This window comes from Pelodiscus sinensis, chromosome 19 (genome assembly GCF_049634645.1).
Source record: "Pelodiscus sinensis isolate JC-2024 chromosome 19, ASM4963464v1, whole genome shotgun sequence".
Taxonomy (NCBI): domain Eukaryota; kingdom Metazoa; phylum Chordata; order Testudines; family Trionychidae; genus Pelodiscus; species Pelodiscus sinensis.
Window position 1 is genome coordinate 3,717,927 of NC_134729.1, and position 17,685 is coordinate 3,735,611.

Below are 17,685 nucleotides of genomic sequence, written 5' to 3' on the forward strand. Positions count from 1 at the left end.
CTCTAGCCAGCCAGACCCTGCCCTGAAGCCGCCCTGCAGCTGGTGCCTCAGAGAGGGGAAAGGCCCCATATCCTATTTCACTCTCCACCTCCAATCCCACCCTGAGCCAGCCCATTCCCTGCCTTAGGGCCACAGCCAGCACCCCCCTGAGGGGCAAGCAGTCATTCCCCGACACCCCCCCACTCCCAGGCCTTACCCGACGTTACTTGCTGTATTGATAGGTGTAGGCAGCATGATCTGACGGAGACTCGACAGCCACTTGGCTCTGCTGGCTGCTGTTCTCCTGAAAGGCAGCCAAGCCCAGGGAGGTTAGAGGGGTGGGTGACGCTGGCCTGGCCTCCCTGCTTGGCCCGGCCTCTCTGCCTGGCCCCTGGTCCTCAGCAGCGGACAGGAGACCTGAGAAAGTGTCCGTGCAGCAAGAGGCGCTGAGTGAGTCCTTCCCAGCCAATGCCCCATGCTGACGGGCTACCAGCCAGTTGTTCCAACCTGGAGACAGGCATCCCCATCACGTCGTCTCCTAGCCTGCCAGGGCTGCTGCGTTGGCTGTCCAGCCGCTGCCGCGCCCTACCCCAGAGGTGGCTGCATTTCAATGAGTGAGCCCTGCTTGCTTATTCCTATGCTGCCATGCCCCGGCCCAGAAGCAGCTGCATTTCAATGCAGGCTGAATGATCCCCAAGGTACTTATTGCTGTGCTGTCCACGCACCACCCTAGAGGTGGATGCAATGCAGAGGTGGGTTGGGAGGCCTGGCTGCTTAATGTAGAAAATGCTGCGGAGAGGGGAAGGGGAAATGAGAACCGGAGGCCTGCAGGGCTTCCATCCCCGGCACACAGCTGTCCCCCAGCCCGGACAGGCCCCTTACCTCAACTGAGATGCTGGAGGAAGGCACGGGCGTGTACTGAGGGATGTAAGCTCCTTGCATAGCTGCTGCCGCTGGCATGTACTGGGGAGGGAGAGAGGAGACGTCAGGGGGCAGCTGGCGCCTGAGGAGCCCAGGGGCCTGGTGCCAGTGGACGGGGGTCTTACCGTGCCAGTGCTACTGAGGGACAGGTGGCCCAGCTGCTGGGTCAGGGGTCCCATCATGGAGGCAGGCTGGATGGAAATGGTGTGGTCCATGGTAGGCGTCAGCATTGTCCCCTGCAGCAGAGGGGAGAATGGTTAGAGAAGTGGGGGCGGGGGGGGGGGGGGGACACACCTGGCAAGGAAGGTGCCAAGGGCCAATCAGCACCGGACAGGAAAGGATGGAGCCCAGATGAGGGGTAGGGAGGGAAATGCAGCCAATCAGGGCCAGGGCAGAGCCTGGACCGTGGGAGTCGGTACAGCCAATGAGCACAGAGTTGGGGATGGAGCTTGGGGGGAGGGGCAGAATGGCCAATCAGCACAAGAATGTGGCTGTGGGGGCGGAGCCTGGGGGCCAGCACAGCCAATCAGCATGAGGCTGGGGCGGAGCCTGGGGTTGGCTGAGAATCTGGCCCCAGAAAGGTCCTTTCCCAGGTGGTGTACAGGAAATGATGTCAGAGACCCGGTGAAGAGCAGGAAATGATGCAAAAAGTCGGTATCCATGACTTCCTGTTGGCAATAGGAAGTGAGGCAATTGGGCCCCATGGCCACCAGGAAGTGGGGTCAGAGGAGCCTCATTGGCCCCGTGGTGTCAAGCCTCACCGTGGGCTGCATGAGGTACGACTGGTGGTGCATCCAGGACGGGCTGTGAACCTGCAGGAGAGGGGTGTCAACGGGGTCCCGGGCTCCCCAGCTGGGGGTCCCCCCCACCAGCCCGCACCACTGGTGTGGCCCCCCCAGCCTCTGAACCCCCCCGCCAGGGGTCCCACCCCGACATGCCCCCCGGGAGCAATCCCACCCAACCCCCGACATAGCACCCGCAACAGGGGTCCTGGCACTGCCCCCCCCCGCTCTTGACATTGCCCCCCACCGGGGTCCCACCCTGACATGACCACCCCCAAAAAGGGGCAATTCCAGCCCCCTCATGGCCCCCTGCCAGGGCTTCCACCCCGGACACAGCTCCTCCCACCAAGGGTGCCACCCTGGGCAGCCCCTGCCATGGCCCCTGAACCCCAGTTCTGGGGGGCTCAGAGCCAGGAAGGGCCCGGCACTGGTACCTGGTAGGAGGACATGGGCGATGGGAGGTAGGGGGCGAGCGTGGTCTGGGCGATCATCCTGTTGGGGGCCAGGCTGTAGGGGGTCGGGTAGAACCTGCGGGGGGAGCGGGGGGGGTTACACTCCGCAGCCGGCAGTGGGGGAGGGGAAGCAGCAGGGATCCTACGGGTTACACGACTGTGGGGTGCACAGAGGGGAAGTCCTGGGGGGGGCCCACGGGGACTCACCCGTTTTGCAGAGCCGTGGTGGGGTCGTAGGTCAAGGTCATGCCGCTCTGTGGGGACACAACACGTGTCTCAGCCCTGCCCAGGAGCTGCCCCCCCCCCCTCCCGCCACCACGACCCCCAAGGCACCCACAGCTCTGCCAGAGCATCCCAGGGCCTGGTCCTCCGGCACTCCAGAGAAGACGGGGTTAATGACCCCCTGTCTATCCGCGTCTCCTCGCGGCCGTCACAGCCCACCCCAGCCAGCCCGCGGGAAGGGAGTCCAGCCCCTCCACCAGGGCCAGGGGCTGGGCCCCTTGCCTGCCCCCCCACAACCCCTCCCGGAGCCATTCTCACCGTGTCGCCGTCCCGCGGCCAGGCCCGCCCGTTCTGCACGTATTTCCCTTGGGGCTGGCGCTTCTTCTGCCCCCCGTCGGCAAACTTGCAAAGCAGCGGATCTGAGGGAGCTGCCAGAGACAGAGCGAGGCCAGTTTCAATCCGAGCCCGCAGCCCCGCCCTGCTCCTGGCATGCAGAAACCCCCGGCTCTGCCGGTGCCCCTCGCTCCCGGCCCCCGGCTCTGCCGGTGCCCCTCGCTCCCGGCCCCCAGCCCTGCCGGTGCCCCTCGCTCCCGGCCCCCAGCTCCCGCCCCCTGCCCTGCCAGTGCCCCTCGCTCCCGGCCCCCAGCCCTGCCGGTGCCCCTCGCTCCCAGCCCCCAGCCCTGCCGGTGCCCCTCGCTCCCAGCCCCCAGCCCTGCCGGTGCCCCTCGCTCCCGACCCCCAGCCCTGCCAGCCCAGCCCTGGGCTCCCCCAGCCCTGCCGGTGCCCCTCGCTCCCGACCCCCAGCCCTGCCAGCCCAGCCCTGGGCTCCCCCAGCCCTGCCGGTGCCCCTCGCTCCCGACCCCCAGCCCTGCCGGTGCCCCTCGCTCCCGGCCCCCAGCCCTGCCGGTGCCCCTCGCTCCCGGCCCCCAGCCCCCGCCCCCGCCCTGCCAGTGCCCCTCAGTCCCGGCCCCCAGCCCTGCCGGTGCCCCTCACTCCCGGCCCCCAGCCCTGCCAGTGCCCCTCATTCTTGACCCACAGCCCCTGCCAGCCCAGCCCTGGGCTCCCCCAGCCCTGCCAGTGCCCCTCACTCCCGACCCCCTGCCCCCGCCCCCCGCGCTGTCAGTGCCCCTCACTCCCGACCCCCTGCCCCTGCCCCCCGCCCTGCCAGTGCCCCTCACTCCCGACCCCCTGCCCCCGCCCGCCGCCCTGCCAGTGCCCCTCACTCCCGACCCCCTGCCCCCGCCCCCCGCCCTGCCAGTGCCCCTCACTCCCGACCCCCTGCCCCCTACCCCCGCCCTGCCAGTGCCCCTCACTCCCGACCCCCTGCCCCCGCCCTGCCAGTGCCCCTCACTCCCGACCCCCTGCCCCCGCCCCCCGCCCTGTCAGTGCCCCTCACTCCCGACCCCCTGCCCCCGCCCCCCGCCCTGCCAGTGCCCGTCACTCCCGACCCCCTGCCCCCTCCCCCCGCCCTGCCAGTGCCCCTCACTCCCGACCCCCTGCCCACGCCCTGCCAGTGCCCCTCACTCCCGACCCCCTGCCCCCGCCCTGTCAGTGCCCCTCACTCCCGACCCGCTGCCCCCGCCCCCGCCCTGTCAGTGCCCCTCACTCCTGACCCGCTGCCCCCGCCCCCCGCCCTGCCAGTGCCCGTCACTCCCGACCCGCTGCCCCCGCCCCCCACCCTGCCAGTGCCCCTCACTCCCGCCCCGCAGCTCCTGCCCCCCCAGCCCTGCCAGTGCCCCTCACTCCTGACCCGCTGCCCCCTACTCGCCCAGTTTTTTCTGAGTCCTCCCTAGCGGGAGTCAAACTCAGAAGGGAACGTCCCCACCCCCCATTGCAGGCCTCCCTGCCCACCTGGAATCCCCGGCGGGGTCTTGATGTATTTCCCGTTGAAGTGGGTGATGATGGCTTCGCATTTCTCCGTCGACTCCATTCTGGGGGCGGGGAGAGAAGACCTGAGTCCAGCACCAACATGCCCGCCCCACGACAGTGACTTCACCCCCCTTGGCAGCACCCCCCTCCTGCCAGCCCCACAGGTGCCCCGGGGGGTGGCTCTGACCTGGCGAATCCGACGCCGCGGCTGGTGCCGTTGGGATCGCGCAGGACGCGGGTGGAGATCACCTGCCCAAAGGGCTTGAGCATGACCTCCAGCTCCTGCTCGTCCACGCTGAGCGGCAGGTTGGAGATGTACAGGTTCGTGGGGTCCTGCTCCTGTTGCTATGGAGACACAGAGTGAGGGGCTGCCCACAGTCCCCCAAAGGGCTACATGGCCCCCCCCTCACCAAAACTCTCCTCCAGATGCAGAATTACCTTCTCTCCCGCCTCATGGAGCTGTGGGTCGGGAGTGCGGGGCACTGGCAGGGCTGGGGGGGGCAGGGGCTGCGGGTCAGGAGTGCGGGGCACTGGCAGGGCTGGGGGGGGCAGGGGCTTTGGGGGGCGGGAGTGAGGGGCACTGGCAGGGCTGGGGGGGCAGGGGCTTTGGGGGGCGGGAGTGCGGGGCACTGGCAGGGCTGGCGGGGGCAGGGGCTTTGGGGGGCGGGAGTGAGGGGCACTGGCAGGGCTGGCGGGGGCAGGGGCTTTGGGGGGCGGGAGTGAGGGGCACTGGCAGGGCTGGGGGGGCAGGGGCTTTGGGGGGCGGGAGTGAGGGGCACTGGCAGGGCTGGGGGGGCAGGGGCTGTGGGGCGGGAGTGAGGGGCACTGGCAGGGCTGGGGGGGCAGAGGCTGCGGGGCGGGAGTGAGGGGCACTGGCAGGGCTGGGGGGGCAGGGGCTTTGGGGGGCGGGAGTGAGGGGCACTGGCAGGGCTGGGGGGGCAGGGGCTGTGGGGCGGGAGTGAGGGGCACTGGCAGGGCTGGGGGGGCAGGGGCTGTGGGGCGGTAGTGAAGGGCACCAGCAAAGTGAGAGGCGGGATCCCAGGGCTGTGACATTCGGAGAACAAGGGCAGCTGGGCTCCGCGTCCAGGGACAACCCTCCCCCCCAAGATTTCTGAACTTTTTCCTGAGGGGCAGGACAGAACATCCAAATCTGACCCAGGGAAGAATCTGAGTTCAGCGCCACCTGCAGGGCTCTGGCCTGGCCTGAGATCAGCCTCCACTTGCCCCCCCCAGCTGAAATTGCCCTGCGGAACGGATTGCTCAGAGCCCCCAAAGCTTCCAGGGGCAGAGCTGACACCCAACTAGCTCCAGGGTGAGTCGCAAACCTGCAGAGCAAGTGGGGGGGGGGGGGGGGGAGATGGAGAGGGGATACCCCAGGGTTCGGGGAGGAGCTGCTGGGGATCAGAGCACTTGAGGGTAGCAAGGTCTGGACAGGGAAGGGAGCGCCCACAGCTGGCACCATTCACCCTTTCAGGGCTTTAGGAGGAGTCGAGTGGCTGGAACTCCCTCCGCCTCCCCCCCCTCAAAAAGAAACTTCTTTCTTTCTCTATCTGCAGCCCCCCCCCATGCTGATTCTCCCCCTCCCCCCCCCCCCCCTTTCCATGCAGGGCAGGAGGCATCCAAGGTTTTTACCTTTGCCATCTGGGCCTGCACCCCACTGGCCTTCAGCGCCGTCACTGCCTTCTGCGCTGCTGTGGGGCTGTCGAAATCCACGAAGCCATAGCCTGGGGGAGAAGGGGAGCTGTGAGGGGGGGGAGGACCCAGCAGCCTCAGAGCAGAGTGTGTGTGTTGGATAGCGAGGGTGTTGCAGTTTTTGTTTCAAAGCTCTTCATGAGATTATAACTTCCCACCACCCTGAGATCCAGCCACCTCTGGCATGGGGGCAGGCACTGGGTATAGGGGACCCCCTGGCCAGCATGGCGATGCAGCTGGCTCTGGGGTGGGGGCAGTGGTTTGTTACATGGGGGCGCCTTATTTGGCACGGAGATGCAGCTGACTCTGGGGTGGGGGCAGTGGCTTGTTACATGGGGGCGCCTTATTTGGCACGGAGATGCAGCTGACTCTGGGATGAGGCACGGAGACTGGGTATATGGGGACCCCTCTCTAGAATTTATCCAGAGCCCCAACTTCTGGGGAAATGTAAGAACGGCTACACTGGGTCAGAGCAAAGGTCCCATCTAGCCCAGGGTCCTGTCTGCCGACAGTGGCAATACCAGATGCCCCAGAGAGAGGGAACACAACAGGGAATCCTCACACGATCCCTCTCCTGTCACCCATTTCCTAACAGAGGTTAGGGACACCATTGCTACCCATCCTGGCTAATTGCCATTGATGGACCCAACCTCCATGAATCTATCTAGCTCTTTTTGGAACCCTGTTAAAGTCCCAGTCTTCACCACATCCTCCGGCAAGGAGTTCCACAGGTTGACTGCGCTGTGTGGGAAAGTAGCAGGGGCTTCCCTGAATAGGTTCCCAGGAACCCGTGACCCTCCCGTGCTGCTGCCGTGGGACATCGGGCCTCACCTTTACACTTGTTGGTCGTCTTGTCCAGGATGGCTTTCGTGGAGACGATTTTGCCGTATCTGGAGTGGGGACAATGCCAGAGGGGAAGTTAGGCTACGTGTGGGGCACAGCGGCCAGTGGGACCCATAACGGGAACGTCCCACAGTGCCTGCCCCCCAAAATGTCACCCAGCGTTGAGATGCAGCCACCTCTGGGGTGGGGCAGGGGGCTGTGGAACAGCCTTGCTGATAGGCCGGGAAGGGAAGGTGACCCCTTCGCTGTGGGTCGGGCTGTGGATGTTGCTGCCCCCGTGGCAGGAGGGCGATAGGGGGCAGAGCTCTGGGAGTATCGGTGAGATGGAGATCAATTCCCATTGGTGCCTGCTAAGATGCCCCAGCCAGGAAAGGGTTAACCGAGGAATTCCCAGGGGGTAGACACTCCCAGCCCCCCCCCCCCCCCGCCCTTCAATGCTGGGGCTCAGAAGATCTCCCCTCCCCAGGATGCAGCAGCCATGGGGGCCCTTTAAAGGGCAGATTCTTTCTGAGCCCCCACCCCAGGCAGGGAAGGGAAACAGCCCATCCCCCCTCCAGGGTCAGGCTGGCCGGATTTCCTGGCAGGCAGGGACCGAGACAGGCAGGGTGGGGGAGGAAATGTCACCAGCAGCCAGATTGGCCAAGTCCCTAGCGCTGAGCGGCACCAGGGTATCCCCTGAGCCCAGAGGCAGGGCAGGGAACATGGCAGGGGCCTGTGGCTCTGGACAGAACCCACGGAAATGGGTAGTGGGGAAACTGAGGCAGGGAGCGCGATTTCCCAAGGTCCCCGAGCAAGCCCCTAGCACAGGTGAGAAGAGAACCCAGGAGTCCTGGCTTCCATCCCTGCCCCACCTTCACTTTAACCACTAGACTCTGCTTCCCTTCCACCCCCCCCCCCCGTGCCTCAGTTTCCCCCTCTGTAAATTAGGGCCCATGTTGCCCCTGCCTGGGAACAACCAGCGAGGCTGATTTAACCCTTCGCAAACCGTGCAGCAACCAGCAACCCTGAGCACAAGGGGGCGGAGCCACATCCTAGCAGGAAGCACCCGGCCCCGGAAAATTGGAGTGTTATTGTCCCCCTCCCCCGGAATCCTGACCCATCCCTGAAGGAGTTTCCCCCCCAGCTAAGAGCAGGTCTTGGAGCCCCTCCCCTGGTGAATTCCTCATCCGAACTACACAGGCTTGCCAGGGCCGGCGCCAGCCCTGGGCCAGTTCCAGCATTCCCGGCCGGGGTGAGTCGAGGTTACGGGTAGCGACCGCCCTCCACTCACAGCAGCTCCTTAGCTGGGCCCCCCCCATCCTCCCCACACCCCAGGGCCTCTCCCGTCCCCCCCAATGCCAAGGGCCAGGTGGACAGTTTGACCCAGTGCCTGCTGGGCACCAGACTCAGCCAAGTCCCGTCCCAAAGTGGGGTGGCAGCCCCCCGCCAGGCCACCACTGGGTCAGATCCTGGCTCCCCCTGGCAGGGCTGGGGGGGTGCACAGGATGTAGAGGGAGCAGGAGCCCGAGACTGGATTCTTGTCCCAAAGGAAACCAGGTGCTGTCATGAGCTGGGAGTATGGGGGGGGGGGGAGAATGGAGGGTCTCCATCTCAGCTTTGTTCAGTACCCCCAGGTGGAAGCATTTGGAGGGGACAAGGCCTGGGGGTCGTGGCCACATCTCAGCCTCTGGCTAAGACCTACGGGAGCATCCATAACCCCACATGGGTGCCCCCATCTCCCTTCCCCCATCTTCCATCCCCCCCCCCCACGTTAGGCCGCTCCGTCACCCATTTCTGCCCCCCACCGGGGAGGATGTATCAGCCCAGTGGACACTTCCCCCGATCCCACCCCGATGCCCCAGGGTGGAACCCCCCCTCCCTCCCTCTCCCCTGGAGACAGCCAACCCCCGCCCCGGCCTACGGCTGGCACAGCTTGACGAGGTCCTGGTCGGTGGTGCCCGGGTGCAGGCCCCGGATGTAGAGGTTGGTTTTGCTGAGCTGGTCCCCTCCTCCCCCGCTGCTGCTGCTGCTGCTGTTGTTGTTGCTGCCGCTGGGACTCGGGGGCGCCATCTGCTGGGCGACTGACACATAAGGCTGCTGGGACACAAGAGGGGGAGGAGCCAGTGAGATGGGGGCAGGACTCTCAGGGGATGTTGGTGGGTGCAGTGGGATCTGTGGCCACCTGGCTCACAATTCCCCTTCCAGATCCTTGCATCTTTCCTCCTGCCCCGGCCTACTTTTCCCATCTCCAGGGGGTCTGGGGAGCAGGAGAGGCCAGCCGCCCCCACTGTAGCAGGCAGGGAACAGGAAATGGGATGGCAGGAAGGGGCAGTGGAAGCTTCTCTGAACCCAGGCCTGACTGCAACAACCCCGCGTAGCACTGGGGGCATGCAGCCACCTCTGGGGGGAAGCACAGTAGGGGGAATGTCGGGCTGAGATGCCCTCACAAAGTTCTGTAATGCCCACAGGAGAATGGACAGAGGCTAATGCAAACCATCCTGGGTGCAGTCAATGGCACAAGGCCTCCAGGTGGGGCAGGGAGTGAGTCAGGGTGTGTGTCAAATCTAAGACTTCCCCCCCCAAACCATCCCCTCCCTCTGGTTCAGGCTTGATTGTGGGCCCCCAGCTGCTAACTGCCCAACTCCCTGCCCTGGCTTAGCCGGAGAAGTCTAGGCCCAAATGTGCCTGGGCCCACTGCAGGGGGGTCAGATCACATCTGGGGGGCTCAGAAGTGCTACCCCCCCCAGGTATGTACACACGTGGCCTGTCCCCGGGAGAGGCAGCAAAAATCCCAGCGCTGCCACCAGCTGAGCAGCCAATGGGAATGCAGCATGCAAATAAGTTGACACCAGCTTATCTGGGCATTGGCTGATTTATCAGTGACATCACAATGAGCTGACCAATGAGGAACTCTGCTCAGAACAGCTTTAATATTCAATTACAATTCTTCATTGCAGGGGTGGGGACATGACCTGATGTCTCCACCCCCCCCCCCCAACCCTGCCAGTTCCATTGGTGCCCTTCACTGGACCCACAACCATTGCTAGCCCAGCCCAGGGCTCCCCCCCCCCCCCACACGCTTCCCTTCTTTGGTTCTCAGGCCTCCTGGGTTCCAGCCCCAGCTCTGCCACAGCCTCGCTGTGCGACCCTGGATGAGTCCCTTCCCCCAACCATGACTCAGTTTCCCCATCTGCCCGGGCTGGGGCTGTGCTGCCAGCCAAGCGCAGAAGAGGTCTGCTATTTGCACTCCTCCCGGGTCTTGTCCCAGCAGGGCCCAACAGCCAGGCCTGCTGGCTCCTCGGGTTTATCTCCCGGCACAGGCAGGAGGAAGCTGACTCAGCCACAAAAGAGGCTCCTCTGTGGAAATCCGGCCAGATTCCTGCAGGGTCACAGCCCCAGCATCCAAAGCACCCACCTGACCTTTAACATGCCGAGCCCCCACCCGAGCACCAGGTAGAGCTGGCCTGGATCCCAGTGGAGCAAGCTGCAGGGTAAGACGCCAGCTGCTCCTGCACAACAGTGCCAGCTGAGGGACTAAGAGATGGGACCAAGGTCATGTGGTGAATCAGTAGCGCAGCCCAGAATCGGAGCCTGGGCTCCTAGCCACCAGCCCTCACCCTCCTTGGAGTTCCTATGACATGGATCGGCTGCTGCCCTGGGCCTGGCAGTGCCTGGGGCGGGAGGGATCCTGGGGCAGCGGCCAGGACAGAGGAGCAGGAATCCCCTCCCCATCACCTGCTGAACCGCAGGCCCCATAGGGCAGGTTTCACACCTGGACCCAGAGCTCCATGTTCAGTTCAGCCATAGGGTGAGCCCAGAGGGGGACCGAGCCCCCCAACTCAGGCCTGTAGGGAGGCTCAGCCCGACCCCATGGACTTTATCAAAGTGCTTTGCAGCTGGACCCCCACCGCCCGCCCCCAGGCCTGGCAGGGCAGGATGCACCCTGGCGGACGGAAGGGAGGGGCTGTGTGACGCAAGAGGAGAGCCATAGGGCCTGGATGCCTGTGCCTCAGCGTGCGAGGGGCGTGCAACGCACATGCGGGGCCGGGCACAGCAACTCCCTGCTGCCCAGACTGGGCCGTGATTTGCTGAGTGAGGTCAACAGGGCGGGGGGGGGGGGGGGGGGGGGGACTGGCTTCACTCTGTGTGGGCGTCGCTCCACATTGCAAAACCGCCGCAGCGTTCAGGAAGGGCTGGCGCAGAGCTCAGGAGAGGCCCAGGGCTGGGAGAGCAGGGGCTGCGGGTCGGGAGCGAGGAGCATCAGCAGAGCTGTGTGTAGGGAGGCCAAGGCTGGGCTGGCAGGAGCGAGGGACATGGGGGGGGGCAGGGGCTACGGGGCGGGAGTGAGGGGCACCGGCAGGGCTGGGGGAGGGGAGCTCAAGGCTGGAAGATCAGGGGGCTTCTAATCAGGCTTGAGGGACATTGGCCCCTCCCTGCCGCTGCCTCACCCCTCTCTCCCTGCGCTCTCAGGCCTTCGCTCCGGCTGCCAGGCTGGTGCTGCTCCTGGGGCCAGTTGGACCCAGGCTCCATGCCGCTCACGCTTAGCAGGCCTGTGCCAGGCCAGACCTCCCCAACCCTGGTTCCATGGGACTGGTACCACCAGCTCCCGTGGACCCAGGGGCAGGACACCACCGGGGACCTCACCACGAGGATCCACCTTCGCAGACGCTACCTGACAGCAGTGGCCTGGGGGGAGTGGCTGTCAGGAGCAGCGCTGGGGGCTGGTCCATGCTCCTGCCTGAGCCCAGACTGACAGTGTCTCTGGAGAGAGATGCAAAGTCAGAACTCACCCCAGAATTCCCAGGGCCTGTGTGTGCGAGGCACAGATCATCGGGGCATCAAAGCAGCTCCAAGCTAGAACTCTGGCCCTGCCCTCCTCCGAAAGCCCCAGCGAGTTAATGGGGGAATCTCCAGTAGCGTGAAGCGGTAAGGAGTCTATGATCCACACATAAGCAGTTCCTGTACCATCCAGCAGAGGGCAGTGCCAGAGGCCCACATGCACTGGCTCATTAGCAAAGCTTTGCTCTGCCCAGGGAGCTCAGGCTAATGTCTAGACTGCAGGCTTCTTTCAGAAGAAGCTTTTCCAGAAGAGATCTTCCAAAAGAAGCTCTTTCGGAAAAAGGCTTCTTCCCCGTAGAAAGAGGAAAAACTATGTAGCACTTTACAGACTAACAAGATGGTTTAATAGGTGATGAGCTTTCGTGGGCCAGACCCACTTCCTCAGGTTTAGCAACGTTGGAAAGAGAGGTTTTAGAAAAAGGATTACCAATGTGGGAAAAACCCCCTCTGCTCTTTCGATTTTCTTCCGAAACACAATTGCAGTGTGAACGTAAGTCAAGTTTTTTCAGAAAAACGGCCGTTTTTCCGGGAAAAAAAATCTGTAGCCTACACATAGCCTCAAAGTCCTTGGCAAATACTAATCTATCTACTCCTCCTTGGAAGTACTGCTGGGGAAACTGAGGCCTAGTGTGGGAAAGAGATAGTGGGTGCCCAAGGGGAGTCCAAGGCCAGGCGGGAACAGAGTCACCTTCACAAAACCAGACACAGAAATGAGTGTCTGTCAGGACACTAAGAAGGACCCCAAATGGAACAGGATCAGGGCCAGCGCCAGAGACCTGAAAGAGCCCCAGACAGGGTGAAACAGAACTGGGTCAGGGGAGAACTGTTTCCTCATTTGAGGCCTTCTGGACACAGAAGAAAGGCGATGGATCGGTTTTCCAGGAGGGGCTGGGAGCCAGGACTGCTGGGTTTTCACTCCACTTTACTGCAGGCTCTTGAGCGCGACATGGCTGTGCCTCAGTTTACTTACACACACACCCCCACCCACACACACACACACACCCCCACCCACCCACCCCGGGTCACAGCGCCTATCCCAAAGATTCCTGTCTCCAGCCCATACCTTGTGGGTGAGCTTCACCCGATCTTTGCAAAAGCCTCATCTCCAATGCAGCCTTCCAAGGGACAGAGAAACCCCCCCAGGACTTGGGGAGCAGATCCAAGGCTCAGACTCCTCCTTGGACCACGCGCCTAGTTGGGATGCATCTAGCTTCACGTCCCGGCTCCTGCTTAGCCTTTGCCTCCGAGACTGGAGGGTGGAATAAATCCCACCTCAGCACAGCCAGCTCTGAGGGGCAGGACCCGGCTCTCCAGGCATGTCCACGCAGGCAAGAAAAGAAACACGCTGTAAGCACGTGACTTGGCCTCAGCCACGTTATCAGCATCATGTTTGAACATGGGTGTTCAGAGAGGCCGGATACCCTCCCCTCCATGGCTCATTTCACTCCTGGGCTGCGCTAGCGGAGCACGCAGCTCCCACCAAAGCTGCCGGGTGGCTTCGGAGAAGCGCAGGTGGTCGGTGGAGGCAGCTACCTGCCAGGGGAGAGGCAGGAGATACCACTAAGTGGGTAGTGAAAAGGAATGTGGAGCATTCTGCCGGACATGGCACAGTGAACAAGGCGGGGGGGAGGGCTTGTCCAGAAGCCAAGGGGAGTTAGGTGCCAGACTCTCATTGTGCACCTAACTCCCTTAAGCCCTACCAAAACCCCACCCTGTGACCCCCGGATTGCAGCGCTGTCCCCGTGAAGCCGATAGGACTCTGCACGTGGGGGGAGGGCGTGGCACGGGAGACACCCCTGACCGCAGCAGCACGTTGGCACGGACTCACCCAGGCATGGGCAAAACAAGGCGTTGGAGGCAGGGGAGGGTTCAAGAACTGAGGCTGCAAATGTAGGTGCAATGGAGGGGCTGGGCCTGGTGAATCAAGCAGCAGAAATGTGCTGCAGGGGAGTCAGGACTCCTGGGTTCTCCCCTGCTCCAGGACAAAGGCTGCTGTGATCCCACCTGGGGTCTTCTCCCAGCTACACCCCGGCCCCAGCGTGTGACCTCAGTCAGGTCCCTGCTCCGTCCCTCGATTCCACCCCCCTTGTCTCTTCAGACTGGAAGCTCTTGGGGGCAGGGACAGAACGTACAGCACCTGGCGCTGCGAGCGCTCAGCCTCCTGCTGCAACGCACCCAGGCAAGGAGACAGAGCCGGTGATACTGGCAGCTGCCGCGCCAACGCTTTCCAAGAAAAAGGCCAGTTTCTCCGACGCGTTTCCTGGGCTAGGATAGGACTTCAGGTCAGAACTGAAGAGCCTCCGCTCCAGAGCAGCCCACAATCAGAGACCAGCAGTGCTGGAAACCCACACGCCACTCCTTGCTGCTGGTGCAGACCTCACCTAGCCCCAGCCATGGTCGGGACCCTCCTGTACTCCCCCACTGGCCCAGCCAGCTTGTGATGATTTATACCAGTGGTCCCCAACCTTTTGGGGCTGCCGGGGGCAGGGCCACTCACGCACTGGGCACCTGGGGGCGGGGCCGCACACATGCCGCATGCCCGGAGCCGGCACCACCCATGCACCGCACGCCCGGGGGCGGGGCTGCCCATATGCTGCGTGCCCGGGGGGGGGGCCGGCCCCAATCAGTCGGCGGGTGCTATGGCACTGCATTGGGGACCACTGATTTATACCCAGCGGAACAGCTTGAGACTACCTGGGGGAAACCTTAAGCAGGGACCAGTTTTCCCGAATTGCCTCTGAAAATCCAAACCCGGGCACGTTTGTCAAAGTCCCGATTATTCAAGGAATAATTGTCCCCCTGCTCAGGATCTTGGCACCGCCCCGGAGGGGCGTGGAACGGGAAATGCATGTACAGCGCCGGGTCCATGCAGGCACTAAGAACTTTTCCACCGTGAAATTCTTTTTCAACAAAAACGTGGCGTGTCCATGTGCTGCCGACACTCAGGATTTTATCACAAGTCTCGCAATTTCGGGTGTTTCTCTGAAAGACCCAGCTCCGGAAGTGAGAGGGTCAGGCAAGAATCTCGGCTTTAGACATTTTTTTTTTTTAGTTAGAGTAAATTTCTGGCCTTCCTGATTGCAGGGGAAAACTTGAAAATGTGACCCTCAAGGGTCAGATACAAAGCGAATCTGTATAAAATCTCCTGATTTTTCAAGACAGATTTGTGATTTGAGGGCTCCGGGAAGGGGGGGAGGGGAGGCCCTCAGAGAGCAAAAAGTAACTGGTCAGTTTCGCGCTTGCCTGAGTCAGTTTCACGTCAATTTCACTCTCCCGTTCTCAGACACTAGCACAAGACCCTGAGAAGAGGCAAAGATACAACCCTAGGCCAAGAGTCGGAAGAACTAAGTCCCGTTCTTGGCTCTGCCACCAAATCATGGCATCTCCTTGCCTCAGTTTCCCCTCTGCGGAACAGACCTCCCTTGTAAAGCATTCAGAGATACGACCACAAGATTACGAACGGGGAGGGGGACACGTCGCTATTAAAAGGCTGTTTCTGTTGGAAATCTTGGTATCGGTCTGAGGTTTGTGAGAGCGTCCCTGAGAATTTAAAAACAAAGCCTCGAACCCACAGCCCCCCGAACCAACCCCAAACCAACCAACCCGGAGGCCCGCGGGGATTTCGACCGTTCCAAAAACTGAGACGGCTGCGAAAACACGAGCGCAGATCCCCGGATAGGGTTCACCGTCACCCTTAGCTGCTGCAGTGACACTGGAATGATTCAGTCATTTGCCCTGAAAGAAAAAGGTCCCACTCTTCCGCTCCCCCACCCCAGGAAATGGGGAGTGACATGGATTATCACACCACCACATGCCTGGACAGTGTTGCCAGCGGGGCGGGGCTGACACCGTGACATTCCTCAACGCTGGTTTCTTTTTCTAGTGAACCGACATTGGAAAAGGTTTAGCGCATCCCCGGGCAGCTACTGATCAGTCACAGCACCAGATGCCACCCTCTGAGCCAGGCTTGCAACATGGCTGCGATTTGTCCTGCGCCGGGAGCACCGGGGGAGAAGGGGGCATCCGGTAACCTAGGAGGGGCACAGCACAGCCTTCCCAAGCTGCCAGGCATGGCCCCACCCACACTCCGCCCCCAGAACGCCTGCTGTAGGTGTCCTGGGGGTGGAGTGTTGCTGTCCCCAGTGCCTGCCCTACATGTGCTGGGAGCCATGTGCCCTCCTCCCTCCCTCCCCGGTGTGCCAGGGAAGCTGAGTGCCCCCTCCTGTCTCTTCCCCTCCCAGTGTGGGGGGATGGCGCACGCTCGGCATGCTCCCCCACCTCCTCCCCTCCCCATGGTGGGGCAGGGCTGTTAGGCAGAGCTCAGGGCCTGCCTCCCCCACCAATCACCCATGGGTCCGTGGCGCCTAAGCTACCATAATACACCTAACAAATCACATAAAGAACCCGGCACAGGGGCCCTGATGGGTGCGCATGGGGGCTACTGTGTTATCCCTACTTAATGCCATTACAAAGGTAGAACATCACCGGCTCAGCTTCCATTGCGATGCTCTCACCAAGCCCGACCACGTAGCTCCAGACCCAGTCTGGGGGTTGCCGGGCCTTAGGGAAACCTGGCCTACTCGGCATGCACCGATTTCACGTACACGTCGCCCCACCAAATCCCACAGCAGGGCCAGACAGTGGGAAGTGAGGCACGTGGGCAAACTGGGGCAGGATCAAGCGCCGCGGAACGATGACATAGCCTTCAACGAACAGAACCAGCAAGAAGCATCTTGCATAAAAGGAACAGCCCTGCGCACCGCTCCCATGACCCGTTCCCAAGGGCAGGGGGGATCCTGAACCCATTTCACAGGTGGGCATGTTGAAGTGCAGAGCGGGAAGATGACTTGCCCAAGATGCTAGAACCAGGCCTCCTGGATGCCAAGCCACGCTTTACCCACTAGGCCACGCAGCCTTCCTGCTGCTCCGACTTCCATACAGACCCCTACCCAGCCACGCTGCAGTTATGCTGCTTAGAACTGGGGCTCCTGCACATCCCCACACTGCAGCCCCTTTTCCAGGTGTGGGTCTGGCCAACTCGGAGACCCTAAGGCCAGAAGGGACCCTCAAGATTCTCTAGTCTGACTTCCCGCATGTCACAGGCTGCAGAAACTCACCCACCCGCTCCAGTAACCACTGACCTCCTCTCACCGGCTTTAAAAACACCAAGGCCCAGAGAATCCTTCCTTGACACTGGTTTAACCCTGCGAGTTCCCCATGCCCCCCACCATAAAGGAAGGCAAAAAGCTCCCCAGGTCGCTGCCAGTCTGAGCCTGGTGGGAAATTCCTTCTGGCGATGAGTGGGTGAGACCGACCAGCCGGACCCCGGGAAAGGATGCTCTGGGGTAACTCAGAGCTCTCCCCAGCGACTGGAGATATGTGCTATTAGCCAAGCGGCTCCACGACCCATAGGCACTGGAGTGATGGCCCCGGTACCCCGGGCATCTCAACAGGCGAAACGGCTCCCAGGGCGAGGGTTTCATTTCAAATCTAGCCAGAGAAGTCATGTTTAAATACCACCAGGGCCTAGGCAACCTCCTCCAAGATCTGCCGGCCCATGCCAAGCACCACAGGGCCCTGATTGGGATCTCTGGATACGTCTACACTGCACACTAAGGCTGGGCTCCGACTTGGGATCCAGCCACAGCCCGCTTCCATCCGCACACGCACCAGCCTGGCTTGGGGCAGCAAATGCTCAGGATCCAGCTCCTAGGACCCTGCAGGGTTGGGTTTAGAACCCGTGTCCTGCTGCAATTCAGGCCCCAGCCCCGTTGTGTTGCAGTGTGGCTGCAGCTCCAGCCGCAGACCCGAGACAGAGGGCCAGTGCGGTGCCATGTGCGTGCGGTGTCGGCGTGGCTGGAAGACGTGAGGCCAGAGGGCTTTCACCCAGCCTGGTCAGGCAGCGTGGACGGGCGATCAACCACGGGCTCAGAAGCACCAAATCCCCAAGCTTGGATCCCAAAGCCGTGCAGACCCCAGAGGTGCTGCCGTACAGCGAACAAACCGGCTCCAGAGAGCCCGGAGCAGAGAGAGGTAAGAGAAGGCTGGCTCGGGTCTTGGGCTGGGCCCTTTACTCAGTGTCTGACCAGCCAGGGCTCTCCCAGGCA

The 17,685-nt window shown here is 62.7% G+C and overlaps 1 protein-coding gene across 2 annotated transcripts in view; it reads right to left on the reverse strand.

Moving 5' to 3' along the window:
- Positions 1-17,685, reverse strand: part of LOC102464094 (RNA-binding motif, single-stranded-interacting protein 2) — a 29,386-nt gene that overhangs the window by 7,896 nt on the left and 3,805 nt on the right. The window contains exons 2-13 of one of the 2 annotated variants that reach the window (XM_075901863.1): positions 8,661-8,833; positions 6,749-6,807; positions 5,858-5,949; positions 4,413-4,570; positions 4,208-4,287; positions 2,675-2,784; positions 2,342-2,388; positions 2,117-2,210; positions 1,662-1,712; positions 1,026-1,136; positions 862-942; positions 197-283 (exon numbers count right to left, since the gene is read on the reverse strand). In XM_075901863.1, coding sequence (XP_075757978.1) covers positions 203-283; positions 862-942; positions 1,026-1,136; positions 1,662-1,712; positions 2,117-2,210; positions 2,342-2,388; positions 2,675-2,784; positions 4,208-4,287; positions 4,413-4,570; positions 5,858-5,949; positions 6,749-6,807; positions 8,661-8,833 — 1,137 coding nt within the window. In that variant the 3' untranslated portion in view covers positions 197-202. Of the gene's footprint in view, positions 1-196; positions 284-861; positions 943-1,025; positions 1,137-1,661; positions 1,713-2,116; positions 2,211-2,341; positions 2,389-2,674; positions 2,785-4,207; positions 4,288-4,412; positions 4,571-5,857; positions 5,950-6,748; positions 6,808-8,660; positions 8,837-17,685 lie in introns of both variants that reach the window. The other variant, XM_075901862.1, reaches the window with a different exon arrangement.